Source organism: Lipophrys pholis (genome assembly GCF_963383615.2).
Source record: "Lipophrys pholis genome assembly, chromosome: 12".
NCBI classification, from domain to species: domain Eukaryota; kingdom Metazoa; phylum Chordata; class Actinopteri; order Blenniiformes; family Blenniidae; genus Lipophrys; species Lipophrys pholis.
In genome coordinates, this window is record NC_137641.1 from 5,786,222 (window position 1) to 5,813,735 (window position 27,514).

The window sequence follows — 27,514 nt, forward strand, 5'->3', positions numbered from 1 at the left end:
AATTCAGTCATGGGGGAAAAACAAAGGTGCAGAATCCATAAATCCACATTTATGTGTGAGTGAGCCGCTTTGTGTCGGTCCCTCCGGCTTCCAGGGAGAAAAACTGTGACGGGAAAAACATTATTGAAAATACGAACTCAACAGATGGAGAGCAGACACATCTGTAGCCTGATTTATTCTGACGGGGCCGGATGACTTCCAGTGAATCAACAGTTTTGGTAAATATTTGCGACGGTGAAACGACAAAGCGGAGCCAGATGAGCAGTTTGACTCCGCGATGGAAAAGTAACCAGGTCACGGCATGAAAACGACGCCTCAGAAAGGATGAGCAGCAACAAGCAGAGCTGTGAAGTAGAGTTACTACTGTTGACAGTTTTAATATCAGGTCGTCGTCCATCATTCCTCCTGATCCGGTCTTCAGCCTCCAGGTCCTGGAGCCACATTTAGTCTGTTCACACTGAAAACGCATCGTTTTTATAGTTCCATTCCACAAAAATTGAACGTTTGGAGTCTTGAGTGTTTTTGAAAAGTTACGTGTTCCCCTGTTTCCGCGGAGTGTTTTGGTTAAAGGAAAGTTTTCCGTTTTCACTTGAAAACGTTGCCATGCACTAAATGTCAGGACGTGCGAGGATGGAGCCAAACTCCAAAGTCTCCATAAGAACTGAGTTGATTGATGAAAAAAGTCCAGGGAACACAAGGAAACGGTAGCAACAAGAATGAACCCACAGGGGGCGACATAGGTGAAGACATAGGTGGGAGTAATGAGGACAGGTAGGAGCACACAGAGGGAGAAGGCCATTGGTTGATTGGGAAACGTGAGGCGAGACACACAGAGACACTAAACAGCAGCTTGACCACACGTCTGATTTGTGTGTTTTCATCCCCGAGGCCACGTTTACACGTATCTGCGTTTTTACAAAAAAATGGACATTTCCCCCTCGACCTTTAAAAAATAAAAATCCTAATTCACACGGGCCGCATATCCACCTGGTTCAGAGCTGCAATAAGCAGCCCAAACCAGCAGGGGGCAGTGTAGCAAGAAGCATGAAGCCATGAGAGCCTATCAGGATCGTCACGAGTTGTGACGTGAATCTGCGCCTCCCCGCCTCTAGAGGAACCTGGAGACAGAGTTTGTCCAGATCTCCAGAGTGGCCGGGGTTTTCAGGGATCCTGGTTTGTGGTGAGTCGGAGCTGGTTCATGTGTGAATGTGAGCCGCAAAGGCAGAGAAATATCAGGGGTTTTTTTTCAAATACCTGTGTACGTGTAAACGTGGCCTGAAACTGTCCCGCATGTTGCTGATGCGTCGTTGACACGCCTGTGAAAGCTAAAGCTCCTGATGCTTCTGACGATTTGGGTTTTGATGCAGGACGTGTCAGAAAAGTTTGGTCTTCATGAAGGAGAACTCAGTAAATTACAAATACGTGTTATCGTAATACTTTATCAGCTGAGTATCGGCACATCAGAGAGACTCTGCTTCAGTCCTGTTGGAATAAGTCTGCATGCTGCTGTGAAGACGAGTGAAACTCACAGCTGATAGTTTTATTCTACGTCTCCCTTCATGCCGTCCAGACGACGGGCCGTGTGAGGACTGCCACCCGTCCTGCCAGTCCTGCTCTGGACAGGAGGAGGACCAGTGCACCCAGTGTCCTCAAGGTCTCTTCATTCATTTTCTCCTCCACACCTTGTAGTACCCAATGATGTCATCATGCTGCCATGTGGAATAATGGAATACATGTTCATTACTCCATTACTACATGTATTCCATTACTACATAATGAGTTGAAGATGTACTCTATTACTACATTATGAACTGAATATGTACTCCATTACTACATGTATTCCATTACTGCATACTGCATAGTACTACATAATGAGTTGAAGATGTACTCCATTACTACATAATGAGTTGAAGATGTACTCCATTACTACATAATAAGTTGAAGATGTACTCCATTACTACATAATGAGTTGAATATGTACTCCATTTCTAGATGTATTCCATTACTACATAATGAGTTGTAGATGTACTCCATTACTACATAATGAGTTGTAGATGTACTCCATTACTACATAGTGAGCTGAAGATGTACTCCATTACTACATAATGAGTTGTAGATGTACTCTATTACTACATGTATTCCATTACTACATAATGAGTTGAAAATATACTCCATTACTACATAATGAGCTGAAGATGTACTCCATTACTACATGATGAGTTTTTGAGGCGATGTCATGTGTGCCTTGTCTGTCCTCCAGGTGGACTCCTGACGGTCCAGCAGACGTGTGTGTCCCAGTGTCCGGGCGGTTCCTTCCCGGCCCGGCGGAGCGGTGTGTGTGAGGCGTGTGCGGCCGGCTGCCTGCAGTGTGTGGACGGCCGGCGCTGCGTCCGCTGCCTGAACTCCGGCCGGCCAGCGCTGCTGCTGCAGGACGGCCAGTGTGTGCAGGAGTGTGTCAGGTGGGCGGGGCGGCCGGTCCACTGCTCTGGGCCCTGCAGGACAATTCCTGCTGGTTTAACACCTGGACAGATGTTTGAGGCTCTGAAAGGCTTGAGGCACCATATTGCCAAAAGTATTTGCTCGGCTCTCCAAATCATTGCACTCAGGTGTTCTAGTCACTTCCATGGCTACAGGTACCTCGGTGTGAAGCTTCCTCCAGACCTGAGAGGAAGAATGTGAGAATCAATAATACCATCAATGATTCCAGTGATCAGGAGCTGATCAATAAGTCCACTTCCTCTCAAGCCACCATAACTAAGTGGAAGTGATTTGGAACAACAGCGACTTCTTCTTTGTCTCCGTCTTCCTCTTCTTCTTCCTCTTCCTCATCTTCTTCCTCTTCCTCATCTTCCTCTTCCTCATCTTCCTCTTCTTCTTCCTCTTCATCATCTTCCTCATCTTCCTCTTCTTCCTCTTTCTCATCTTCCACTTCGTCGTCTTCCTCTTCTTCCTCATATTCCTTTTCGTCTTCCTCTTCTTCCTCTTTCTCATCTTCCTCTTCTTGGTCTTCCTCTTCTTCTTCCTGTTCTTCCTCTTCCTCTCCTTCTTCCTCTTCCTCCTCTTCCTCTTCGTCTCCTTCTTCCACTTCTTCTTTCTCGTCTTCCTCCTCTTTCACTTCCTCCTCTTCCTCTTCTTCTCTCCTGTTCCACTTCCTCCTCTTCCTCTTCTTCTTCCTCTTCCTCTCCTTCTTCTTCTTCCTCTTCCTCGTCCTCTTCTGGCAGGTGAACGAATACATTTGACAAAATAATGTCTTTATGAACCATTATATCCTTCAGTGTGACAGCATACGTCCTCCTTCCTGCAGCTGACCTATTTATCTTCTATTATGTGGAATTGTTTTTTTTTAACTTCCATTACTTCAATTGTAATAGAATTTATGAGTAGTTTTCTGCGGGGCGGTGCGGAGAGCACGCAACGAGATGTCAGTCCACTTGTTTACCCCAGCCACATTTACGTCCAGCGTATTTATGTCCGTGTGTGTGTGTGTGTGTGTGTGTGTGTGTGTGTGTGTGTGTGTGTGTGTGTGTGTGTGTGTGTGTGTGTGTGTGTGTGCGTGCGTGTGTGTCCAGGGGTTACCCTGCAGGTCAGGTGTGTCGGAGCTGTGCGCTCGGCTGCGCCTCCTGCAGGAAGAATGCCACTGACTGCCTGGCCTGCGACCCGCCACTGCTGCTACACAACCGCCACTGCGTGGAGGCGTGTCCTCCGGGGTTTGCCGCCAGCGACGGGGGCTGCCGGGACTGCGAGCCGCTGGGAGAGTGCACAGGTACCGAACCTCAAGGCGGAGCAGGACGTCGGCCAGCAGACGTTACACAAAGACGTTTTCAATTTGACACTGGAAATAATGTAGTTAACATGTGTGATCACAAGGGGGCGCTGTTTCTTGATTTTGTAATGAAACCACACACGTGTGGAGAACAATACATGACTCAACGTTTTCAAGAGAAAACTTAGTGTTTTGGGAAACTGTTTCCACGACAACGGCGCTTGGAGTTACTGAAAACGCGACTTTTCGAATACGACTCCCAAGTTGGAACTTTTTGAAAAGGCTCGAGCTCTGTTGTCGTGGGTTACAGTTAGGGTGGAGTTGCTCGGGATCCGTCCAGAGTTGTCCCTGCACCGATTCGGGACCGACATGAAAACTACATCGTTTTCAGCGTTTCTGCTGTTCCAGTGGAGATGGGCGACATTTTCAAAACTTTGCCGTATAAACATGAAACTTTTCAGAAATGACAATGCAGAAACTAAGTATTTTCATGTGAAACCTTCCAAGTGATAATGCTTTGTTTGTTTGAGAAACATTTTGGGTTTACATGGCAGAGTTAACATACCAGGCCACGAGAGGGCGCTGTTGCTGGTTTTTGTAATGAAATCCCACACGTGTACTAAGTTGGTTCAAAATATCGTTTAAAAAAAAAAAAAGTGACTAATATTGATGATGGAACCCCCCGGATGTATTCCTTTAGCCAATCGGATGATATGTGTGAAACCTCACCTCAGTATCTTCACATTTCAAGGATCATGAAGTTGTATCTATTTTCACATAGTTTGCCCACTTTGCGATAGTTATAAACACACAGATGTGTTCTGTAAATGGTAATACACTGTATGACTCAGACTTCATAGCAATTTGATCCCAAAACTCTGCATTTCGGTCGGTTCAGTAAACTGATTTCATAGACAACAAAGGAGCGTTGAACACTGAACTGAACAAGCTGCAACGTATTTCCTCAGCTGTGCCATTAGAAAAGTGAATGTTTTTTGCAATGAAAGTGTTTTTCTTTCTTCTTTTTTTTTATTTAAATCACCCAAGATATGGTAAATTTAAACCATTTCAAGAGCCACCTCTTAATATTATTCAACTGAAAAAATATTTTGGGATGTTCATCTGAATGGTAAAAGGAACAGAATACTGGGGTTCCAGCCGTGATTGATTGAGTTCAATTTTTTTGGACCAGAGAACATTAACGCAATGGAGAGAACCCAACATTCATAGGGACGGATGACGAATTAGATGCTATTAGAGGAGAATGTCAACAATAAAACTAGAACACGGACTGGGAGTCAAGTCTCTACGGAGGCGGCCATGTTTGTTACTCGCACACAAGCAGGAAAACTATTTACTACGGCGGCATTAACAACTGTGCATGTGCATTAACAACTGTGCATGTGCATTAACAACTGTGCATGTGCATTAACAACTGTGCATGTGCATAGGTTACGGAGCGTGGTTAATGCACATGAAGCGTGAAAGAAAAAAGAGGCGGTTGTAGTGTCTCCGAGCAACGCTGTCGAGAGAACGCGCTCCCCAAATGCAACAAAAGTTTTCTGGTTACCCTCGTGTTTGTCGTCGTGTAAATGGAGCCTCAGGTACTCGTAGGTGTTTTGATGGAATCTTTCCACCATGAACCTTTTACACATTCACCCCACAGCTCTAACAGAGTAATACCACTGGTGACCTGTGGAGGCAAGGCAGGGCAAGGCAAGGCAAGGCAAGGCAAATGTATTTATAGAGCACCATTCAAACACAAGGCAATTCACAGTGTTTTACAAAGAAATGAAAGAAAATTAAAGAAATACAGAAAAAAGAAATACATTATTAGAAGAAATGAAAGAAATAGATTAAAACAAATAATGAAGAAAAGTATAATAAAAAGGCAAGAGATTTATTAAGATTAGTTTACTAAGTAAGTAAAGTCTATTGTTTCTTCCAAAGCCTGTACATCTAGGAATGTTTTAAATCCTGATTTAAAAGAAGTGAGTGTGTCAGCAGTCTTCAGGTGTTCAGGAAGTTTGTTCCACAGGTGGGGAGGTAGGAACTAAAAGCTGCTTCACATTGTTTCTTCTGACTGTAGGAACAGTGAGTCAACCTCTTCCTGATGACCTCAGAGGTCTGGAGCTTTGATCTTCTACAAGTCAATCTGAGATGATTTAGGCCCTAGACCATTCAAAGCTTTCTAGAGCAGAAGGACCATTCTGAAGTTGATCCTTTGATACACAGGCAGCCAGTGGAGAGGGTGGAGCAGGGGGGGATGAGCTCCACCCTCAGTGTGGTGGGGGAATGTGCTCCACCCTCTGTGTGGTGGGGGAATGTGCGCCATTCTCAGTGTGGTGGTGTAATGTGCTCCACCCTCAGTGTGGTGGTGTGATGTGCTCCATCCTCTGTGTGGTGGTGTAATGTGCTCCACCCTCAGTGTGGTGGTGTAATGTGCTCCATTCTCAGTGTGGTGGTGCAATGTGCTCAACCCTCAGTGTGGTGGTGTAATGTGCTCCAGCCTCAGTGTGGTGGTGTAATGTGCTCCACCCCCAGTGTGGTGGTGTGATGTGCTCCATCCTCTGTGTGGTGGTGTAATGTGCTCCACCCTCAGTGTGGTGGTGTAATGTGCTCCATTCTCAGTGTGGTGGTGCAATGTGCTCAACCCTCAGTGTGGTGGTGTAATGTGCTCCACCCTCAGTGTGGTGGTGTAATGTGTAAACACTCCGGTCCAGTGAAAATGAAAGCAGAAGAAGTTTCTCAGAATCTTGTTGCTCAGAAATCCTTTGATTCGTCAATATTGTTCAGATGGTAGGAAGCTGATTTTGTTCTTGTCTTTGTGGCTGTTGAATTTCAGGGTGGAGTCCAGAACTCCACCCAGATTTCTGCCTGATTTGATGTCCTGAGTGACCTGGAGTCAAGATGAGCACTGGCCTTTAACCTTTCTTCTTTGGGGCCAAAAACAATGAGCTCAGTTTTCTCTGGGTTGAGTTGTAAAAAGTGCTGACTCATCACTCCTTCATTTCATTTCTACATTTCCTCAGCCGGTTTAAGGGGGCGTGGTCATTCACTGACACTGATATATAGAGCTGAGTGTCATCTGGTCATTCTGAGAAGAGATGTTGTAATGTTCCATGATCTGAGCCAGTGGGAGCATGGAGATGTTCAATAAGAGGGCCCAAGGATGGAGCCCTGAGGAACCCCACAAGTGATTTGCTCACATTCACAATCAGCTACTGACACAGAATAGTGGCCATCTTGCCAGTAGGATTTAAAGCCACTGAGTGCAGAGCTAGAAGATCCAACCACTGTTCCAGTGGGTCCAGCAGGATGTTGTGGTCAACTGTGTCCAAAGCAGCACTTAGCATCCAGTCAGAGTCAAAGTGAGACAGAGGACGTGTCCCTGCTCATGTAGACGTCATTCAGCACTTTAATCAGAGTGTTTCAGTGCTCTGACCCCAATCCAGACTGGAAAACATTCAGCTCATTGTTTTGAGCCAGAAAAGCATGAAGTTGTGTAAAAAACACCTTTTCAATAATCTGACTTCAGAAAGCTTTGATATGGAACTGGAGTTACTAATTCCTGAAGGATCCAGATTACTCTTTTTTAAAAGAGCTGTGTACTCTGTGTTGTACCTCTGGAGCTAGACAGTTGAAAACGTGTAAAAACTTTGTTTGCAGAGTGTGGAGAGGGTGGAGGCTGCATGTTGTGGGTTTGAGCTGGAGAACAATGTGGGTTAGCGCTGCTCAGTCTAACAGGAGAACATCTGCCAGATTAGACAGAACATCTTTGGGTGGAGGCTCAGGGGTTCCAGTCGTAATACCTGAGCTCCACTGACTGACTCTCAGTCTGATCGGGCTCATTTGATGGTGAAATAGGAGGGACATCATTCCAAGACGCATCTGAGAAGAGTTCAGGAGGTCCTGATGGCGAGGGACTGCTCAGTCTGTCCACCACACTAAACAAAGTACCAGCATTAGTACTGTGTTTGCTGAGAACCTCAGAGAAGCCAAGCCTTTCTTTGGACATGTCCTAATTAAGGTGGAGCTTAGATTGTCTTTTCTGGGCCTTAACCAGTCTCTTCGTCCTCCATGGAGCTGTCCTCCTATCACACACTACTTTAGCTCTGACTGGCGCTATGGTATCAATGATGGTTCTAACTTTAGAGCTGAAGTTCTCTACAAGGTGCTTGATAGAAGCTGCAGCAGAGCTGTGTGCTGGAGAATGTCTGGCTGAAGACTCCGCGTGTCTTTTCATCGATGTGACCTTTTCTGATCAGCTCTGTTGTCCTTCTACTGCTGCCAGCTGAGACGGAGACTTTTAATGAGTCAAGGTCGGTCAGAAACACACAGAACCTCACAAATGGAAAGAACCAAGTCTAAGAAGTTGACGTTGGTGCAATAAAGACGCAATAAAACCATAAAATATACTTCAAAACTAGACTGTATATAAAGAACTACCTGATTTCAAATGAAGTAGCACAATGGGTCTGAGCTGCTCACAATAATATTGTTGAATTGTTTAACAGGAAGTCAAGTATTGAGCAAAACTGCCCCGATGGAAATGAAAAACATTTTCAGGCCCTGGTTGAACCTCTGCCACCAACAATGAGGACAGTTCTGATATCCAGGTGTTCCTCATGTGTTTCTGTTAACAAGCTGAGCTTTAGTCAGAGAAGGACACTGCCGACGTGACGCCGATGCTCCTGCTCCTGCTCCTCACACTGACTTTGAGCCTCTCCTGCAGTTTGCACGCAGCTTCACCTCACTTTTCGTTTATGGCTTGTCGCTGCACAACCGAGTCCAATCTGATGAGAGCTGCACCGATACCAGTATCAGATATCGGGTCCGATACTGCACGGAGTACTAGTCGTACTTAAAGATCACAATAGTCTGATTGGTACTCTCATTAGCAGCAGCTCAGTCCTTCGGGCTACAGGCTACCATAGCATAGCGTAGCCTAGCATAGTGGAGAGAGGCGCTACACTCCGCGCTATGCTACAGCAGACGCAGTCCTACTCTGGGACCTTCATCCTGCCAAGTAGCGTCAACGCAGAGGCTATCTGAACGAGAAGAGGTCTGTCACCGTTGGTATGACGCTGCGTTGTTGGTAGAAATCTCTGGTTGCTGCCATATCTCAAGACGCTCCGACAACTCTGTTTTAATTTGGCAATTTGTGTCACTAATGTTGTTATTATCCAAAAATTATACTCGTTTGGAAATGTCAGCCATCTCCATGCCGAAAGTCGCCATTTTCACAACTTAAAGGAAATTGTCTCAAAAACTGTGCGATAACTTTTTTATAAATTAGTGAGGACATAATTCCCCGTGGGCTCAAAGGTTCTTCATGGGTCAATGTGATCTGGGTGACGGTGCTCAGACTGACACCCCCACCACCCGGGAACTGATAAGAGGGAGAAGATGGATGGATGGATGGATGGATGGATGGATGGATGGATGGATGGATGGATGGATGGATGGATGGATGGATGGATGGATGAGGACATAATGTGGGACATAGCTATTGTTCCCATACTAAAATGATATTTGCAGATTTGTTCGTTTGGAGCTTCTGACGAGCTCCACGGCCGTCGGTCCTGTTTTTCTTTTTTCTCAGTATTTTTTCTTTTTTTTTCTTTTTTCGTCTTCCTTATTTTCTTTTCGCTTAATTTCATTTAATAAGTACTCAGTATCACAAGTAGCTACAGGTTAGTACTCGTCCTTTTTACTGGTCTTCCAACCGTAATAATCGTCCCCCATACCTGGAACCATGTGGACGACTTAAACAGCTGGAGAACAGGAGAACCTTTAAAAAAAGTGGTATGGGTTCATCCTCACATGTTCTCCGCTGGGCTCGGAGCTGAATTCCGGGTTCCTCTGTGCAGGCTGCGAGGAGAACCACTTCCTCCACGACGGCCGCTGCCTCCTCGACTGTCCCCAGAGCTTCTTCCAGGACCGAGAGCGAGGCCGGTGTTCTCGCTGTCACCCCGACTGCGCTCTGTGCCACGGGCCCAACGCAGACCACTGCCACGCCTGCGCAGACCTGGAGGCCGCGCTGCAGGGCGGGGCTTGTCTGCCGGCCTGCGGCGCCCAGACCTACAGGGACGCCGCCACGGGAGACTGCAGAGGTACGACGCCCATCCACAACCTTCACCTGCACCAAACTCCAGTGGGCAAAGTTTCTCTCCTCAAACTTTGTGCCACTAATTGGAGACGTGGTTCCGCCGGCAGCGACACACAAAGCAGGATGTAAGACTCATTTATTCAGCCGATAAGATTTAGCTTGTGTTTCCTGTCCTGCAGACTGCCCTTCACACAGCTTCTCAATTCTATTCTCTGCGACGCCGGGCAGCGTGTTTATTGACGCAGACTAAAATAGCAACGCTTCTCAGGCGGTTAACAGGCAGCTGTCCAGCCTGGAATACAGAGCCGCTCCCCAGAGACAGAGGCAGCGCTCCGGTGGGGGTTTCTTGTTGCAGGCCAGGCTGGATTCATTGTCGCCGCTTTCAGCCGGCTGCTGGTGAGGAATATGGACAACAGGAAGGTTTTCACTGAAAACTCATCAGACAGAAACATTTCTGGGTTGAAACAGAACGATTTAGCTGTGACACAAGAGGAGGAACAAGCTGGAGGAGATTGGTGGACATTTGACTTTGTTCAAAGTTTGACGACGAGGAAGCAGCTAAATGCTAAAAAACACCTCATTTAAGAAAAGCCTCACGTTTACACGGTATAGTGTGGAAAATGATGTAGTTTTCATGTTGGTCCATTAGTTGGTGCTGTTGTTAGTTTTAGTACTGAAAGCACACACACACACACACACACACACACACACACACACACACACACACACACACACACACACACACACACACACACACACACATGCAGCAGAGAACAATGAGCTCTAAACATGAACACTGGGTGAACCTTCTAGTGGACAGACCACCAAGTTGGATTGTTATTATGGTGACTGTCAAAATAAAACTACCAAGTTGGATTGTTATTATGGTGACTGTCAAAATAAAACTACAAAGTTGGATTGTTATTAAGGTGACTATCAAAATAAAACTATCAAGTTGGATTGTTATTATGGTGACTGTCAAAATAAAACTACCAAATCCTAGGAGAATATGGACTGGGAGAATTGTGAATAATGTTGATGATGTCGTTGATCACGTCAAAACAAATCCCTGTTACGCTGAGGGGTCAAATTTTAAAGTGCCGGTACTGTGTACCGGTGCATACTGGCCCACTTGAAGCACTGACTGTGACCATCAAAATAAAACTACCAAGTTGGATTGTTATTACAGTGACTGTCAAAATAAAACTACCAAATCCTAGGAGAATATGGACTGGGAGTCATGACACCACAGAGGCTTTGTTCTTATTGGCTCTACTGAGCACGTGCAGAACTACTAGTTACTGCAGCCGTCAGTCAGAATCGGAGCGTTTTCAAAAAGACCGAATGTTTTCCGTTTAAACTTGAAAAACATTGTTTTGAGCGTTTCTGCCATTCCTGTGGAAAAATGTTGTGTAAACGTCAGAGTTTTCAGACACGAAAACAATGGATGGATGGATGGATGGATGGATGGATGGATGGATGGATGGATGGATGGATGGATGGATGGATGGATGGATGGATGGATGCATATGTAGTTAAAATATAATACAATTAGCAGATTCAGATATGAAATATTTATTCTGCCTCATTAGATGTTTTCACTTTCTATTGTATTTGTTGGATTCTATTGTGTGTGAATAATTCTGAGACCATTTCCTTTCCTGGATCAATCAAGTATTTTCTTTTCTATAAAAAGTGATTCATAATGATCGATCAGAAAGTTACTCCTGTGTCTCATAACATTCCTCTTGTCCTCCAGCACTTTTAGAACTTTGTGTGGTTTGTTCTTGTCTGCTGCTGTTTGTCTAATTTGTGAAGCAGATGCTCCTTCAGAATAAAGTACCATCATGCACACACACTTCCTGTGTCACAGTGCCGAGCAGAGAGTCCCTCTCAGGAGAACCTGTCTGTGTGTTTGCAGCCTGTCACGCCTCGTGCCTGTCGTGCTCCGGGTCAGACGCCGCCTCCTGCATCAGCTGCAGGGAGGATCTGAGGCCAGACGCCTCCGGTCGCTGCCTGCCGGCGTCAGCCGTCCACTGCCTGCCTCACCAGTACGCCGACGGCAACGGGCAGTGCCACGCCTGCCACAAGCATTGCCAGAGCTGCTGGGGTGCCGGGAGAAGCCATTGCCTGAGCTGCAGCGCCGCACACCTGCTGCTGAGTGAGTCACCTGGAGACCCTGCGGTCTGGAGGCTCCCCACGTCGCGCTCGCTGACGCCCCCCTCTGTTTGCTGCTCCAGACGGCTCCTGCGTGGACGGATGCCCGGCGGGTTTCTACCAGGACGGGCAGCGGTGCGACGCCTGCCACGCTTCCTGTCAGTCCTGTGTCGGGGGGCGGAGCCACGAGTGTCTGACCTGCGGAGCGCACATGTTCCGAGAGGCCAAAGAGTGTGTGGAGAGCTGCCAGCCCAGGTAGTTTGACCAATGTCACGTTTAGCTCCACCCCTTTTACCAGACGCTACGCTGATAACGATGTAGTCATGTTGAGCCACTAGTGGCCACTGTTTTTAGTTTTAGTAATGAAACAGTTTTAGTTGTTATTACAGTGACTGTCAAAATAAAACTACCAAGTTGGACTGTTATTACGGTGACTGTCAAAATAAAACTACCAAGTTGGACTGTTATTGCGGTGACTGTTAAAATAAAACTACCAAGTTAGATTGTTATTACGGTGACTGCCAAAATAAAACTACCAACAGTGGTCTGTCCTCTAGAATGTCCTTGTTCTCCCAGTGTTAATGTTTAAAGCTCATTGTTCTCTGCTGTGTGTGCGTGCGTGCATGCGTGTGTGCTTACAGCACCCACGAGTGGCCAGACCTGCTCACTGAATCATTTTTTCAGCATTTCTGCTGTTTCCGTGTAAAAGTAAATCTTTTGCAACTTTCTGCAACTCAAAAGCAAAAACCAAGTCTTTTCTCTAGTAGTGTAAACTAAGTATTTTCACCAGTGGTGTAAACCAAATCTTTTCTCTAGTAGTGTAAACCAAATCTTTTCTCTAGTAGTGTAAACTAAGTCTTTTCTCTAGTAGTGTAAACTAAGTCTTTTCTCTAGTAGTGTAAACCAAGTCTTTTCTCTAGTAGTGTAAACTAAGTCTTTTCTCTAGTAGTGTAAACCAAGTCTTTTCACTAGTAGTGTAAACTAAGTCTTTTCACCAGTGGTGTAAACCAAGTCTTTTCACTAGTGGTGTAAACCAAGTCTTTTCACCAGTGGTGTAAACCAAATCTTTTCTCTAGTAGTGTAAACCAAGTCTTTTCTCTAGTAGTGTAAACCAAGTCTTTTTTCTAGTTGTGTAAACTAAGTCTTTTCACCAGTGGTGTAAACCAAGTCTTTTCTCTAGTATTGTAAACCAAGTCTTTTCTCTAGTGGTGTAAACCAAGTCTTTTCTCAAGTATTGTAAACTAAGTCTTTTCACCAGTGGTGTAAACCAAATCTTTTCACTAGTAGAGTAAACCAAGTCTTTTCACTAGTAGTGTAAACCAAGTCGTTTCTCTAGTAGTGTAAACCAAGTCTTTTCACTAGTAGTGTAAACCAAATCTTTTCACTAGTAGTGTAAACCAAATCTTTTCACTAGTAGTGTAAACCAAGTCTTTTCATTCGTGGTGTAAACCAAGTCTTTTCTCTAGTAGTGTAAACCAAGTCTTTTCACTAGTGCCGCCCAGCAGCGTCTGTCTGTCGTGACGTCTTCCTTGTTCTTCTACGTTTCTTTATTTCCTGTAATTATAAGAATGTGTGTCTGCACTGCGAGGAGTCTCTCCTCTGAGGACGACCGGGTCTCTGATCTCATTTGGTGTGATTGACTCTAATCCCTCGCCGCTCCGGACCATCTGTGGATCAGTCGCTATGGTAACGCCGCCTCCAGGACGTGCGAGAGCTGCGACCCGAGCTGCGGCGAGTGCATCAGCGGCGGCGAGGACGGCTGCCTGAGCTGCGCGCCGAGGCTGCTCTACCTGCGGCGGGAGGGCCGCTGCCTGCCGTCCTGCCCGGGGGGGCACTACCACCGCGCCACGCACCGGACCTGCGAGCCCTGCCACGCCACCTGCAGGACGTGTTCCGGTACGACACGCCACTCTGACGTTATTTCATGTGACGTAGCGGCTGACCGAGAGTTATGAGATCTGGGCGACGAGGTGGAGATTTTGTAGTGAGCAGACTGACGTGCAGCGAATGGACACTTGAAGTGTTGGTTGCTGGTCGCCGGCAGACGAGACCTCGGTGACGTGGAAGAGGAACTAGAACCAGATTAGAGGCGGTCCATTCTGCCGACGAGCAATTTTAGTTTTGGTTCAAATGTCAGGATAAACTGAGAAAAAGATAAACGGCAGTGTTGAAATCTCAACTGAAAAAAAATGTGCCGGATAATCAGTGTTGGTGAAGTTACTTGGAAACTAGTTACTTTACTTTAGTTACTTTTCAAAAACATGATGCACAGCCGGAATATACAATAAAGCAAAAGACCTTTCAGCCTCATTCTATCGGTTCTGCAGATTCTATCATATCAAGCTGAATCAAATGAAACGTTATTTTTTCTAAACCTGTTTTACTTCATAGAAACTTTTGACTTTAAGCACATTACATCAAGCAGAAGTTACATTGAATGTAACACTCGCTGCCTTGAAGGAAACCGTTGAACATTTAAACCTGTTTTCTGCACATTGCAGCATTTTTTAATGACATAAAGCAAATATTTCTTCTGTCAACTTAAGTATTTTGCATTTTCTACCATGTGAAATAAACAATCTTTGTCTTTGTTCTCCTTCATTCCAACAGATGTAAATGATATACAGCAGGACAATGATTGATACTAAAGTCTGTCCTGACTGTATTTCAAATTAACATTTACATCTGTTCGGTTCTACATCCTCTATGGACTTTGACAGATTCCAGAACTTCCGAACATTCTCGAACTTTGACACTTTGTGGAACTCTCATTGATTCTCAGACTCACCTATTCCGGAGCTTCTATCGCTCTGGATCTCCAACAGTCTCCAGATCTCAGTCTGGAACTTTGACATCATCTACATCTCTGACGAATTCTCGCACTCTGACTAACTTTCTCATATTTTCTAGAGCTATTTCTAATCTGTGACAAATTCTAGAAGTCTCACACATCTCTCATTCTCTCGGTCTGGAGAACTTGACAGATTCTCTCAAGCATTCTAGATTTTTGAGAATTTGTAGAACCCTCCCCAATTTTTTAAACTCACATTGTAGAGCTCTCCCATCTCTAGATCTCCAACAAAGTCCAGATCTTTCAAATATCCTGGATCTTTGACACAATCTGAAACCCTTGCGCAGTCCAGAACTCACACCATCTAGAACATTCACATCCTCTATAATTCTGACACCTTAGATTTCTGACTAATTCAACATCTCTGATGAAGCGTCTCTCACGTTTGAGAACTCTGACCTCTGAGGACTTCTAGAACCTCACATTCTCTGGCTCTGTGGACTTTGAGAGATTCTAGAACTGTTGGTCAGGCCGGTACGGCGGTCGGTAACCTTTATTATCAACAGAGCCATTTTGACCTGCCACAGAACAATAGTCTGGAGCTGTAAAACGTGACGAACAGAGCCTCTAAAGGTTCTTATTTTACCTGTTACAGCCACAGAATACACAAACTGAAAAGCAGCATCCATGTGAAGGCCGAGTTTGAAATAAACTAAACGGTGAACTATGCAGGCCTATTTCAGACCTTCCTATATTTGTGTAAACTCCAATGAGAACCAGCCCACTCCACTATAAACCAAACATTCAGCTGCAGCTTGTAGAAAGTAAAGGTGGAATTAGAAGGTGGTGCTCTCAGCCAGCAGCTGGACATACAAAAAGCCTTTTCCTGACAGATTAGAATCTATTAAATATGATTGTTCTGGCCTGTTTAATGACACTTCTGTTTCTGGAGTCGGCTGCAGGTCGTTCCGATGTAAGATGTGACTTTGGTCTTCACTGCAGGTTCTCAGTTGTGAGACGGGATCTTTGGACTTTATGAAGTTCATGCTTGAGAAAACTTGCAGGACTCCATATGCATCTTGCTTCGTGCTCAGATACGTCGGGAATGAAACTCCCTTTGTGCTTTTTAGAGAGGGGAGCCTTCCTACAGGATCAGCTGTCGGGCATTTAAACTTGGACCATGAATCTTCATCCACAAATCAAGCAGTTGGATTTCTGGACGGGTTCCCTTACTGCTGTGAATGTGGACGTGTTGAGCAAGGCTGTGGCGGGGAAGAGAGAGTTCTTCTTTCTGAACTCGCTGGATCTTTCTCCTATTGCAGCTTGCATTGCAGTAATGACTCAGTGGAAATAGTCCCAGGGAGGGGAAGTGAGAGAGCGCCGTTCTCTCCATCTCTGTCACACTGTCGTCTTCAGCTCAAACACCTAAACATCCTGCAGCATGTCCAGGGCCGTGTCTCCCTTCCCTTCAAGACTTTCATTCAGCGTCTTTAAGTGACTTGTCACGTCCACCGGGGTCTCCCAGTAAGAGACAGCTGAAGCCTTGGCTTTCCAAGGTGTTCACGTGTTCCAGACAGGCGGCGAAGCGTTTCAGCACCTCTGCCCTGGACAGGAGATCTGGACGTCTGTCCACGTCTTCTAACAAGAGACAAAACTGTTGGTGGTTTTAACCCGTTTGCAATTATTTAGTTCAACATTCATCTTAAGAACGAGGTTCATCACTTCCACACATTGAGGGGAATGTTTGAGCTTCTTGGTGGAAGAAACAGTGAAACGTCTTCAGCTCTCCATCCAGTGACTTTTGAAGCTCTCCTGCTCTCCTGTCACACTGGGTAGACTCTGGCACCAGGGCGCTCATCCCTTTGGCTTTTAGACCAGCAGCTCTTCCTGCGGTCCGTCAGAGTTCACATGTCTGCACGGCAGCGCCGCCTTCCTCAGTATCGTTCATCTCACTTGACTCATCACATGAAATTGAAAATGCTTGAGCTGAAGTGATGTCATCACTTTGCTTATTGGTGACGTTTTGTTGCCATGTCAATGGTCCTGTCCTGGCTGTTTTTAAAGTCATAGAACAGTGCTCTCATGTTTTTATGAACGATTCTCTCCTGTATTCTCCGTCTGTGAATGGCTTTGCCCTCCTTACGCTCTCCAGAGCTGCCACTGTGGAGACGTGATCCACTTCCTGAAAGTAAGTTTGCTCTGTTCAACGTGCTGCTGCAGCTCTGAAATCGCTCAGCTTCACTTGGGTTCGGGTTCGGGACACCACAGTTTAAGCAGAGGGGCAGGCCAGCGTCGTTGATGGTGAAGGCAAATGCGTCCGTCCTCGCAGGATTAAACTCTGTATTTTCTTCAGAGATTTTTCTTTTTTTGGCAGTTTATTCATGGTAAGTGCAAAGTGTCGCACATTCCACACGCTGCCTGTAGGTAAAGGTAAGGGCTACAGACGTTGATGTGACGCATATTTTAGTTGACAAATTGTATAAAAAAAAATATAATGAAAGTTTTGAAATTTAGATGTTAAAGTGTCACCTCGAACTCCAAGATAACTGCGCAATAAAATAAACAAAAACTAATATAGAAGCAAAAATTTAATTCAGAAAAAACGGTCATTCATTCAGTTTATTCTGGTCATGACGATTGTCACTCTGGATAAGCAGCAATATTTAAATATTTCATCGGCTGTAAACTTGCCGGTGTTGTTTACATCCGCCACTTTGCTCACTGGTTGTTTTGGTGACTGGGTTTATTGAAACGTCGGCGCTCCATTTCCCCCTGGTGTTCAGACGAGGTTCAGACGCTCCTCTCAGTAACGGGAGAGGAGATCAGAGAGCAGATGGACGCTGCAGTTCAGGTTGTGTCACAGATAAAAGGAGCTGACAGCTTCAGACGGCCGTGGAGCAGCGGCAGCGGCAGTGGCAGTAGCACCTCACTATTGTTGGGTAATGACCTTACATCCCTGCCTTACCGTACCATACTTCCTTACCGTACCGCCAGCCGTACTGCCTTCCCGTACCATACCGCCTTACTGTACCGCCTTCCCATACCGTACTACCTTGCCGTACCCACTTGCTGTACCATCTTGCTGTACCACCTTACCGTACCGCCTTACTGTACCGCGCTACCTTACTGTACCGCCTTACCGTACCATACCACTTTGCCATACCGCCTTACTGTAATGTACCGCCTTACCGTACCATACCACCTTACCGTACCGCCTTCCCGTAATGAACCGCCTTCCCGTACCACCTTCCCGTACCGTACCACCTAACTATACTGCCTTACTGTACCGCCTTCCCGTACCGTATCGCCTTACTGTACCGCCTTCCCGTACCATACCACCATACTGTACCGTACCAGCTTACCGTACCGCCTTACTGCATCGCCTTCCCGTACCGTACCACCTAACTGTACCGCCTTACTATTCCGCATTTCCGTACCATACCACCTTACTGTACCGCACCGCCTTACCGTACCACCTTCCCATACCGCCTTCCCGTACTGCCTTACTGTACTGCCTTACTGTACCATACCACCTTACTGTACCATGCCACCTTACTGTACCGCTCCGTCTTACCATACCATCCGGCCCGCCGCGCTCAGGGATGTACTGCAGTGGGACCGAGGCTCAAGGAGCCGCAGCAGAGGGACCATAGAGCCGCGGCTAGCCCACAACTGTTCTACAATTCGCACTTTCTCTCACTCTTTCATCTATATTTCTGACAAATTCTAGATCTCTGATAAAGTTTTGCACCCATTCTAGAACTCTCACAAACTCTCTTTCAAGACTTATCTTTCTCTCTAGAACTTTCTCTCTAGATCTGTAGAATTTTGAGAGATTCTTGTTCCCCCAAACAGTTTAAATCTTTGATAAATTGTAGAACTCTCACTAATTGTCAAACTCACACTTTCTACAACACTTGCATATTCTTTCATGTCTCTATTTTATTCAACCTTTATTTTACCAGGAAGTTAAAAAAGAGAACCCTGTTGAGATCAATATCTCTTTTACAAGGGAAGCTCTCTCGATCTCCAACAAATTGTAGAGTTTGTCACACATTCTCTGACAAATCTGCTAAAATCTAAGACCGTCTCCATCTGACCTCCAGATAACTCCAGAGGATTCTGGTGCAAAGAGAATGAATGAATAGAATAAAGTATGAATGGAGGAATGGAAACAAGCGGTTCTGGATGGATTGACCTGGTTTACCAGATTCTGGTCTTAGTTTAATGTATAAGTACCAGGATCAGAGATTCCGGATTCAATTTGTTTTTCTTATTTCTTTTTTTTTTCTATTTAAAAATTTTTGGATTCTTGACGTGAGAACCAGATTGTTAACAGGTTTGTCCTCTATCTTTGCAGGAGGCGTCTCTCACTTGTGTGACTCCTGTTATCCAGGATTCCAGCTGTTGGAGGGCCGCTGTGAGTCCATGTGTGATGTCGGACAGTATCCTGCAGCCAAGGTAGGAAAAGAAACAAACACCCGTCAGCTTGTAAAGGAGGTGAAATGTCCAGAGTGGAGTCCAGTCTGTGTGCACTCCAGATCGTTTGGTTGTTTAAGTTTGTGTAGACCAAGAACTCCAGGGTCCTCAAAACTGCAAAACGCTCCACCGCTGCAGTGACTAGTCCTTCTGCTCATGTGAGAGTAACAAACATGGAGGCTTTCATAGGGGCGTGGCTCCCGGTCCGGGTTCTGGTTTTAGAGTTGAGTTTCACTGCCAGTAGCATCCAATTCCTCTTCTGTCCATTCAAATGTTGGCTTCTCCAGATTGCTTTAATGTTTATAGCCTTTTGTTTTCTGTGTAGTTTCATTACAAAAACAAGCAACAGCGCCACCCGGTGGCCTGGCATTCTCACTACATTGTTTTCAGTGTCTTTGCTTTGTAAACAAGAAACTTTTCTCCAAAAAAAGGAGGCGTTGACTTGGAATGTTTGGCGTGTAAACGAGGTCTGAAGACATTCCAAGTGAAAACATAGTTTCTCCATTTACACGGCAACAATGTCAACGCTGAAAACGATGTAGTTTGTATGTTGGGCCATGAATTGTTGCAGTAGCGTTGCTTCCCGCTTCAACTCTGGACGGAGCCCGAGCGTCTCCAGAAAGTGTCGTTCTCACCCGTTTCCACGACGACGGAGCTCAAGCTGTTTTCAAAAAAGTTCCGTTTTTCACGCCGGTCACTCGGCGCCACCTCTGCAGGGTTCCGGTCACTCCTGTGAGGACTGCCACGGCTCCTGTCTGGAGTGTCGAGGGTCCGGCCCCTCCAACTGCACCATGTGTCCTGCTCGGGCCATCCTGGAAGCCGGGGGGCGCTGTCTGCGCTGCTGTCGTGGCGAGGGGGATGAGGAAGAGGAGGAGCCGGAGGAAGAGGAGGACAGGATGAAACAGCAGCAGGACTGTTGTAACTGCACTGAGACCCGAGGTAGGCTGCTGTTTGATTTCAACCTGACAACCCAAGAGGGTTCAATTTAACGCACTTAAATTTATCTGATTAAATCACTTTTGACATTCAGATGAAATATCGGGAGAAAAAGATTTACATGAATAGCATCAGCTGGACGAAACACTCATCAACCATCCGATCCATGTGAGAGCAGAAGAAACACTTCAGAGTGTTGGACAGTGAGAACAGGAGACAAACTGAGGTCCTGCATGTCCTCCAGGTCTCCTGCTTCAACAGGCTGATTGCAGTGAGCAGCTCGTTATCAGGCTTCCTGTTGAACTCAGTGAGGGACCATCATGAGAATCAGCTGTGTTAAAGAAGGGAGACATGGACCTGAGTTTGACACCCTTGCTCTAAACCTACAGCAGCTTCACTTAGAAAATGGTCCAAGCTATTTGAAATGGGAAGGTTTTAATCCCGATATTAAAAGTCGAGCCTGTGTGAGACTGAAAGCTGAACACTCTGCTTCGGATTTTACTTTTACAAATCCCACACTGGTAAAAAAAAAAAATGGTGGGACTAACTTATTTGAATTGGTTCAACTGGTAACATCTATATGAATCAGGTTTTACAAAATTAATACGATTTATGAAATTAAGTTTAAAGAACTTGATTATTTGAGATATTAGCAGTTGAAGCGATTCATTTAAGTTCCTCCAACTATTTGTTTAAACAATATTGTACTCACAACTCTTTAAAGTATGGTAGACTGGCCTTCATTCTGTTATCCTAGAAGAGTTTTATTGCTCTACGTGAGAAACAATAGTGTTCAATTCTTCCATTAAAAAAAATCTAACATGAAAAACAACACCCCACGCTCCAACAGCCACTTTCTGTTGCGGAGGCCTCCGACACCACGTGGCACCCCCGTCAGCAAAGCAATGCTCCCCCATGTTGGACTTGGCGGGTGGTGGGCCCACGTAGGCACCCCACGTATCTTGTTTGGGCTGAGCCCTGGTCCAGGCCTGGCTCCAGAGGGTTGTCCCCGTAACCCTGATCAAGGCCTGGCTCCAGAGGGGTGTCCCGGTGACCTGGGCCAGGCCTGGCTCCAGACGGGGTTCCCGGTGACCCTGGTCCAGGCAGGGTACACAATCTTCTACTGGCATGGGTGAGGTGTGGGTGTGTTTGCCTGGGCCTTCACATGTCGTGGTTCCAATCAGGTGTATTGATCTGGGCCAGATGAGCTGATCGATGATCCCACGAGCATCAGTTCTCCAACTCTGCTGGTAAAAATTGATCCACGAAGCAAAAGTCAGATGAGAAGCTGGACTTGGATGCAAATGAGTTTTATTCCCAAATACAGGCAAAACTCAGAGTTTCTGACCGGTCAAAGACTGGTCTGTCCAGAGCTTGACCCATTTCTTTATTCCCTTCTCTAATTCTACCTTTTTTTTTTTTGAAACGCCCATCCTACACTTGGATCTCATCGTGTCCTCAAAAGTCCCTCTGGACAGCCCCTCCCCTGGGTTTTTACCTTGTTTGGGAGTTTTAATGGTGTCGTAGTGTTAAAAATCTGCCTATAGGTCATTTTGACCCACGCTCTGCTTTTTGACATTGCTCATGACACGATTAGAACCATTGATGGAGCAATCCATTTTTTTTAAAAACACAGTTATGATGTATAACAAAAACAGCGATGCCAATAAAACGTGTCATGAGTGCAGCACAGACATGCAGCTGCGTCTCTCCTACACAGATGTGCTGAGCCTCTACTCCACAAGCTGGTATGTCTCTACACACCTTCTACATGAGCAAGTAGAATTTTCTCCTCTACACTAGACGAGTATGATTTTTCCTCTACACACTCCAGTCCTGTCCACCTTGGCTCACAGTACCAGGAGCACGAGGCCTTACCAGTTGACCCTAACAGGAACATGAGACCCTACCAAGAGCATGAGACCCTACCAGGTAAACCGACCAGGTGACCCTACCATGGACATGAGACCCTATCAGGAGCATGAGAACCTACCAGGTGACCCTACCAGGAGCATGAGACCCTACCAGGTAAACCGTCCATGGTAGGGTCACCTGGTCGGTTTACCTGGTCGGTTTACCCTACCAGGTAAACCGACCAGGTGACCCTACCATGGACATGAGACCCTACCAGAAGCATGAGACCCTACCAGGTGACCCTACCAGGTGGCCCTACCAAGAGCATGTGCTCTGGACAACATCGCTCTGAATGTCAGTAGACGAGGCAAGGTTTTCCGCCTCAACAAGGCCACAGTCCAGGAAGGGATTGTGGCCTTTCGGGAAGGACTGCTGCTCTTCCACTCTGAGAGGAGCTAGCGGGAAAGACAATGGATGGATGGATGGATGGATGGATGGATGGATGGATGGATGGATGGATGGATGGATGGATGGATGGATGGATGGAAAAACAACACCAAGTTATCTAACCGTCACATTCTGGCACTTGTCAATCTCATTCGGTTCTTTATTCCTGTCAACTGATCAGCTTATAAAACGTCAAGTTTAATTACAAATTGTTTACTGGCTGCTTGATTTTTCCACCTGTTAACATCTGCCATAACCAAAGTCTGAAAGGTAATAAGTGGAAGTGCTAAATCCAACAGATCACCAGTATATTTTACCATTTTCTTGGTGGTTTGACCAGATTGGAGCCTCTTGCGGTCTGGTTCTGGACCACGAACCTTATGTTGGACACCATCAATTTACGTTTCTTCAGTTTTGAAGCAATGTGGAGGTAATTTTGGGTACTCACTCTATAAAGGGCGAAACAGTTTGAAATCTTTAGACTCAGTCCTGTAGGCTCATATTCCACTTTAATATAAACTTTATTATTTAGAAGCATTTTCATAGCTACTAAATTCATTAGTAAAAGTAACTGAGAATAAAGTGGATTTTGGCTGCAGTGTGAAGTTAAACTCAGCGACTGTAAAGAAAATAAGCTTGATTGTTGTAATGTTTATGAAACTTCCACTTTTCTCACACATTCAGCTGTTTTGTTCGTCTTTCATACTGATGATTCAATCACTGGAGGGTTTTTCTTGTTGTTCAAGATGTAAAAGTGATTTTTTTTTTCCACTTTTTACAAATGTGGAGCATCGGCGGTTCTTTAGAAGGAATCCCTTCGGAGACAGACCAGACGCTTTTATTTGCTTGTTTTTGACAGTCGAACTTTTCATTCCCAGAAAACTGAACTCCATGTGTGAACTTGGCAGAGTTCCACTTCGAATCCTGTTCACTCGTCTCGTCTGGAGGCGGCTGTGGCTCAGTCAGTCGATTTTCAATCTGCAGGTTTGATTCACAATCTCCACCTGTCGAAGTGCCTTTGAGCAAGACTCTGAAGCTCAAACTGCTCCCATTGGATGGATAAAGCGCCGTACATGTGGCAGCCACCTCCATTGGTTTCAGAGCTGTGTTTGGCCTAGAAGCTGGAGAAGCAGACTGGTGATTGTAAGTTTGCAGGTTTGATTCTCACGGTCGGTCCTCGAGCAAGACCCTTGGCCGCCCACCGATGGGTCAATGTGGAAAAAAAGGAAATTATTAAGTGGATTAATAAAGTATGATTACCTTCGCCAACAAAAGTTGACCAAGAAGGTTAAGTTTTCATGTGCATTTATTAGGGACCGAGCCCGAAAGGCCTGGAGGCAAGGACACTACTGTTTTTGTAATGTTTATTAGGGACTGAACCCAAAAGACCTGGAGGCAAGGACACTACTGTTTTGTAATGTTTATTAGGGACCAAGCCCAAAAGAACTGGAGGCAAGGACACTACTGTTTTTGTAATGTTTATTAGGGACCGAGCCCAAAAGGCCTGGAGGCAAGGACACTACTGTTTCTGTAATGTTTATTATTATTATTCTCCTGACGCAGCATTGAACCCAAATTTGACCCCTAAACACGCTAAAAAACTCACTAAAGTTTGCACACTCATCAAGACTGGCGGACAATTTAAAGAAATGTAAAATTCAATCCTCAAAATACCAAATGTGCTCTCTAGCGCCACCTAGAAACACTAAAACGGTGACCACGGCCCGTAGGAATGTCGTAGGGAGATCAAACCAAAACTCAATTGTTCGTCTCATCAAGACTTTCAAATCACGTGCCGAGACTCCAGACCTAAATCCAACAGGAAGTCCGCAATTTGCCTTTCAAAATAAGATTTGCAAACGCTACCTACTCTGAGGGCAAATATATATTAAATGACCCCACTGAGCAAAAAGTGGTCCAGAACATGTCTAAAAGACGTCATCTCTATACATCCAGAAGATGTCCTCAGAGGAGCCATTTGGAATGAAAGTTTTTTATACGTCTTTCTTGGACGTCGTCTGGATGTCTTTTCTGGACGTCGTATGGACGTCAATATTTGACATCCAGAAGATGTCCTCAGAAGAGCCAGAATGAAAGCTTTTAAGACATCTTTCTTGGATGTTGTATTCACGTCTTGTCTGGATAGCGTATGGACATCAATGAAAATACGCTGCAAAAGAATGAGGACAGGTCATCAGTCTTACCACAGGACACATACAGGAGTGATTTAGCATTGCCATTTACCATCATGTGGATATTTTTGGATTATGGAAGGAAACCCCAGAACCCTGAGGAAACACATGCACACACAAGTTAATTCCACAAACACCTTCAGCTGGATCTTCTGTCTGGAAAGCGAGAGCTCTATCCAGTGCGCCACTGAGACAATTGACAGCTACCTGATAATGCTAACTGACAGTGCTGATGAAACATTTACTCATGTACATAGATGTATTCAGCAGACGAAAGGTTCTCAAAGTGATGAGTTTCTCTGTGGAGTTCAATACCTTGAGACCAAAACAATAAATGGTCATAACTCAGAGATTAAACTTCTCATTCTGTCTCCTCGTGGCTGTCATGTTCTACTTCCTCATCATTTTAATAACAAATCAATAATCCTCCAGGCAGTTGGACTGAACAGACAGTTTGTGACCTTTCAAGTCATTCTGGGTCTCAGATGTCCATCATTTTATTTTAATGTGTCATTTGTCAACTAGTTCTGTTTCAGGTAGACGTCCAGATTACAGTCTGGTTAAAATGTCTTGACAGGCATGGCGCTCGCGGGGGGGCTGGGGTGCAGTGCTCCTTCCCCATTCGATGTCGGATTAGTGGAGGATGGGATCTCGCGGTGGCCTGTGGGGCGTGAGGGTCCTCAAGTTCATAATGGGGCGGGAATGTGGGTGGTGGGATATGAGGCTCCTGGGGGTGGGGTGCTGGCTGTCCTCCAACCGCGTCTGGCCGAGCCTTCGCTCTTCCTGGTCTGGGGGGGGTAGGTTCGTCCGGGGCGCAGCGGCTGGGGCCATCTCTGCCTTGCCGGGATTGGGGGGGGGCTCTTGGCCTGCCTCGGCTTGGCGGCTTGGGTCGGGGCCTGGGGCCCTGTGCACTTTATCCTTCTCTTGTGGGCTCCTCTTGCCTGGAGGTGGGGGGGGGGTCCTCTCTGCATTCTCCATCTGGTGCTTTCTGGGCGGGGGCGTAGCTCTCTGGGGTGGTTCTCTGGGGCTTCTCCGGGACTGGGGGGCTGCTGGCCGCTGGGGTGACGGCATCCGGGCCCAATGGCCTCGGGCCCCGAGGTGTCGCTACAGGTCCCCCCACAACAGTTCCAACCACACCCAGTGGACAAACCACACACACACACACACTTCCACTCCTCACGAAAGGTCTGAAGTTGCTTGTTCTCTGTCATCATTTGCTCAAACTCTCTAAATCATGTTCCTCTTTTGTTGTTGCCTCTTTGTTAATTCATGTTCCTGCTTCATGTTACTGTCTAGACAGAGCTGCTCTGGCTGGTTAATCTAGAAAATCATGTTACTGTCTAGATAGAGCTGCTCTGGCTGGTTAATCTAGAAAATCATCTTACTGTCTAGATAGAGCTACTCAGGCTGGTTTAATCTAATAACAGTTGGAAAGTATTTGGATCAGTGTGATAACTGTAAATAATATATGTAGCACTAACAAGGGTATTGTATGTTACCCCCCCCCCCCCCCCCCCTTTTAAATGTTCTCTTCTCTTCTCTCTCTCTTTGAGCGTTCCCCCCCCGGTCGTGTACAGCAGCCATGCCAACTTCTAATAAAGGCGGCAACAGGAGGAGACTCCAGGTCTCTTCCTGTTCAAGAACAAAATCTGTTCTGACTCCGGAGGCTCTCAATCACATCATATTGTTTGGTCAAGCAGCCGAACAAGTCAAGGGAAAGAGAAAAATTAAATTAAATTTAAAAATAAAGTCTTGTTTCTTTCTCGCTACAGGCGAGTGCGTCCTCAGCACCAACCTGCCGTTCATGATCGAGGAGGAAGAGGAGGACCGAGGCAACCTAGCCATCTTCATTGTCGCCTGCGTGCTGCTGGCGCTCGGCCTGGTGGCCGTCATCTTCCTCGTCCGACACTCGCGCTCCAAGAGCCGGCCGTCGGACCTGCCGCCGCGCGGTTACGAGAAGCTGGGCTCCGGCGGCGGGAGGCACGGCGGCTACAGCTCCGCCTCCTCGGCGTCGTACGGCGGCCGGGCCGGCTCCTCCTTCCGGGAGGCTCAGCTGGTCGACCTTGGCGAGCGGCGGCGGGGGAACAAGGATGAAGACGACGAGGACGATGACGACGAGGACATTGTCTACATGGGCCAGGACGGCACTGTGTACAGGAAGTTCCGCTACGGACAGCTGGGCGATGACAACGACGACGAGCTGGAGTACGACGACGAGAGCTACGCTTTCCGCTGAAGTGAGACGCTTCTGGATTCTTCTCTCGACGCTTGGCTCCGGGGGACATTCACCCCCCGCCCGGGGAGCCATTCATAACGACCTGCGACCCGTCCACAGGGGGAAATGGAAAAATCCATGTTTCACGTAATTAATCTCGGTTTTCTACACTTTGTTCTTAGTCTGACGATCGCCTGCACGTGTATAACAATGAATCATATTACCTCCTTTATATCTGTTGTCGTGTTTCACTGAATCTGTTTGATGTTATTCTCTTTGAATAAAGTGTTTTAAAACAAAAATAATCCACCTGGAGGAACTTTTGACTCGGACAGGCACAAACAGGATCGATTCAATTTCAAAGAACAAATGAGACTGGAGTGGAAACATCGTTCAGAGTCGAGTCGCTTTTATTGTACCGCAGTGAAGTCGACTGCAGATCACTAATGACGGCACGAAAGTCGACACATAAATTTTAAAGTATTGTAGCATTTGTTTGTCTTATATAACATCAGCTGCTGCTAACGGCTGGTGGCAGAAGTCACCAGTTAACAGGGGAACCAGTGAA

At 46.1% G+C, this 27,514-nt stretch overlaps 1 protein-coding gene across 1 annotated transcript in view; it reads left to right on the top strand.

The window, feature by feature from the left end:
• pcsk5a (proprotein convertase subtilisin/kexin type 5a) overlaps window positions 1-27,238 on the top strand; it is a gene marked incomplete at its 5' end in the record, with an annotated part of 67,760 nt that extends 40,522 nt beyond the window's left edge. The window contains 10 exons of the mRNA XM_080477030.1: window positions 1,571-1,654; window positions 2,261-2,459; window positions 3,570-3,763; window positions 9,637-9,879; window positions 11,797-12,036; window positions 12,116-12,287; window positions 13,711-13,928; window positions 19,184-19,284; window positions 20,019-20,241; window positions 26,504-27,238. Of these exons, the coding sequence (XP_080333156.1) occupies window positions 1,571-1,654; window positions 2,261-2,459; window positions 3,570-3,763; window positions 9,637-9,879; window positions 11,797-12,036; window positions 12,116-12,287; window positions 13,711-13,928; window positions 19,184-19,284; window positions 20,019-20,241; window positions 26,504-26,967 (2,138 nt within the window). The 3' untranslated portion in view covers window positions 26,968-27,238. The remainder of the gene's footprint in view (window positions 1-1,570; window positions 1,655-2,260; window positions 2,460-3,569; window positions 3,764-9,636; window positions 9,880-11,796; window positions 12,037-12,115; window positions 12,288-13,710; window positions 13,929-19,183; window positions 19,285-20,018; window positions 20,242-26,503) is intronic.
• Window positions 27,239-27,514: the final 276 nt, after the last annotated feature.